This window comes from Onychostruthus taczanowskii, unplaced genomic scaffold, assembly GCF_017590055.1.
Source record: "Onychostruthus taczanowskii isolate IOZ18803 unplaced genomic scaffold, ASM1759005v1 scaffold391, whole genome shotgun sequence".
Lineage (NCBI taxonomy): Eukaryota > Metazoa > Chordata > Aves > Passeriformes > Passeridae > Onychostruthus > Onychostruthus taczanowskii.
In genome coordinates this window covers 2372-5511 of record NW_024501360.1, presented here as the reverse complement: position 1 = coordinate 5511, position 3140 = coordinate 2372, and the positions used below count along the sequence as shown (strand labels likewise).

The 3140-nt window shown below is 65.8% G+C and overlaps 1 protein-coding gene across 2 annotated transcripts in view; it reads right to left on the bottom strand.

Moving 5' to 3' along the window:
• The window catches only part of LOC121340057 (myosin-6-like), a 25134-nt gene extending 22140 nt beyond the window's left edge, over positions 1 to 2994 (bottom strand). The window contains exons 1-4 of one of the 2 annotated variants that reach the window (XM_041412448.1): positions 2895 to 2994; positions 1739 to 1944; positions 1542 to 1685; positions 794 to 950 (exon numbers count right to left, since the gene is read on the bottom strand). In XM_041412448.1, coding sequence (XP_041268382.1) covers positions 794 to 950; positions 1542 to 1685; positions 1739 to 1939 — 502 coding nt within the window. In that variant the 5' untranslated portion in view covers positions 1940 to 1944; positions 2895 to 2994. Of the gene's footprint in view, positions 1 to 793; positions 951 to 1541; positions 1686 to 1738; positions 1991 to 2894 lie in introns of those variants that run through there. The other variant, XM_041412446.1, reaches the window with a different exon arrangement.
• Positions 2995 to 3140: the final 146 nt, after the last annotated feature.

Sequence of the window (3140 nt, the reverse complement as noted above, 5' to 3'; positions counted from 1 at the left end):
AGATGTTGGGGTTCCCCACCCTCCCAGGTGGGACCGAGGTGAGGGAGATGTTGGGGTTCCCCACCTCCCCAGGTGGGACAGAGGTGAGGGAGATGTTGGGGTTCCCCACCCTCCCAGGTGGGACCGAGGTGAGGGAGATGTTGGGGTTCCCCACCTCCCCAGGTGGGACAGAGGTGAGGGAGATGTTGGGGTTCCCCACCTCCCCAGGTGGGACAGAGGTGAGGGAGATGTTGGGGTTCCCCACCTCCCCAGGTGGGACAGAGGTGAGGGAGATGTTGGGGTTCCCCACCTTCCCAGGTGGGACCGAGGTGAGGGAGATGTTGGGGTTCCCCACCCTCCCAGGTGAGGGAGATGTTGGGGTTCTCCACCCTCCCAGGTGGGACAGAGGTGAGGGAGATGTTGGGGTTCCCCACCCTCCCAGGTAGAACCGAGGTGAGGGAGATGTTGGGGTTCCCCACCCTCCCAGGTGGGACAGAGGTGAGGGAGATGTTGGGGTTCCCCACCCTCCCAGGTGGGACAGAGGTGAGGGAGATGTTGGGGTTCCCCACCCTCCCAGGTAGAACCGAGGTGAGGGAGATGTTGGGGTTCTCCACCCTCCCAGGTGGGACCAAGGTGAGGAAGATATTGGGGTTCCCCACCCTCCCAGGTGGGACCAAGGTGAAGATATTGGGGTTCCTCATCCTCCCAGCTGAGATGGACCAAAACTGGGAGGAACCACAGGAGGCCTTGCACGTCCCCTCGTGCCCAGGTGAGCCCCAGGTGTCCCCGGGCCGGTTTTTTTGGGGGGTCCCACCTGTCAGCATGTACTGGTAGGCGTTGTCGGAGATGGAGAAGATGTGGGGCGGCACCTCGTTGCGCTTTTTGCCCCGGTAGGCGGCCACCACTTGGGGGTCGTAGACCGGGAGCCACTTGTAGGGGTTCACGGTGACACAGAACAGCCCCGAGTAGGTCTGGGGGGGACAAACGGGGGGCTCAGGGGGGTGACACACCCTGGGTGGGGGACACCCCCCCACGAGAGGGGACAAGGGGCGTGGGAAGGGGTGCTGTGGGGATTTTGGGGGGTCCAGGGTAGCTGGAGATGGGACATTGGGGGGGCTGGGAATGGGACATTTTGGGTCTGGGGGACCAGACCCTCCAAGATGGGACATTGGGGGGGGCTGGGAATGGGACATTTTGGGTCTGGGGGACTCAGACCCTCCAAGATGGGACATTGGGGGGGCTGGGAATGGGGCATTTTGGGTCTGGGGGACTCAGACCCTCCAAGATGGGACATTGGGGGGGCTGGGAATGGGACATTTTGGGTCTGGGGGACTCAGGCCCCCCAAGATTTTGGAATCCAGGTGGCCCAAAGCGATCTGGAAGAGCCCACCAAGTTCCAGTCACCACACTGGCTCCTCCAGACCACCCCCCCAAGATTCCAGGTGTCCCCCAGGTGCTCCCTCATGGTTCCAGCCCCCCCCAAGCTTTGAGGCAGGATCCTCCCGGTGCCCCCCACCCCATTTTTGGGGTCCCCCCCACACCCCAGGGGTGGGGGGTCTCACGTAGATCATCCAGGCCGCGTAGCGCTCCTTGAGGTTGAAGAGCACGGCGGGCTCGTGCAGGAACGTCAGCATGGCCATGTCCTCCATCTTGTCAAACTTGGGGGGGTTCTGCTGGTGCACGTCCCCCTCCTTGACCGTCACCGTCTGGGGGGCACCGGGTATGGGGGGGGTCACCGGGGGTGGGCGGAGGGCGTCACCTCTCCCAGCTCGGTCTCCACGGTGACGCTCCCCCCCTGTCTCTCCAGCACGCGGCCCCTCACGAACTCGTGTCCCGGGTGGGGGACGAAGCACTCGGCGCGGGGGTCGAAGGGACGCGTGGTGGCCGCCAGGCGCTCGCGCTCGCCCGGCCGCAGGAACGGCGCCGCCGCGCCCAGAGCCGCCAGCACCGCGTCCGCCATCTTTGCTGGGGACCCCCGTGGTCATTGATGGACCCCCAAGGCCATTGAGTGACCCCCGTGGCCATTGATTGACCCCCCATGGTCATTGAGTGACCCCCGTGGTCATTGATTGACCCCCGTGGTCATCCTTGACCCCCCTGACCCCACAATGTCACCAGCACCGCGTCCGCCATCTTTCCTGGGGACAGCGTCACCTGGGGGGACGGGGACGGACCCTCGCCCGCCCAGAGACCCTCCATGGACCCCCATGGTCGTTATTGACCCCCATGACCATTGATTGACCCCCCTTGGCCATTGATTGACCCCCAAGGTCATCCCTGACCCCGCGGTGTCACCAGCACCGCGTCCGCCATCTTTGCTGGGGACAGCGTCACCTGGGGGGACAGGGATGGACCCTCGCCCGCCCAGAGACCCTCCATGGACCCCCGTGGTCATTATTGATCCCCAAGGCCATTGATTGACCCCCACGGTCAGCCCTGACCCCCCCACGGTCATCCCGGACCCCGCGGTGTCACCAGCACCGCGTCCGCCATCTTTGCTGGGGACAGCGTCACCTGGGGGGATGGGGACGGACCCTCGCCCGCCCAGAGACCCTCCGTGGACCCCCGTGGTCATTGATTGACCCCCGTGGCCATTGATTGACCCCCCGTGGTCATTGACTGACCCCCACGGTCATCCCGGACCCCGCGGTGTCACCAGCACCGCGTCCGCCATCTTTACTGGGGACAGCATCACCTGGGGGGACGGGATGGACCCTCACCCGCCCAGAGACCCTCGAGGGACCCCCGTGGTCATTGATGGACCCCCCCTGGTCAGCCCTGACCCCCCTGACCCCACGGTGTCACCAGCACCACGTCCGCCATCTGCCCCATGGGGACACTGGCACTTGTGGGGGGACGGGCAGGGGGACAGACCCCGATTTTCCCCCCACCCCAATTCCCCCGGTCGCCCTCACCTGGAGTCTGTAGGTCCGGTGGGTTGGATGGAGGGATCTGGGGGGACGCGGAGGGTGAGGGGCTGCACCCCACGGACCCCCGTGCGCCCCATAGCACCCGTGCGCCCCATAGCCCACCCTCTGTGCCCCCCATAGCACCCGTGCGCCCCATAGCCCACCCTATGCGCCCCATGTGACCCCCTCCCCACAGTAAAGCGTGCCCCTGCCCCATATGTGCCCCATGCACCCCACAGACCCCGTGCCCCC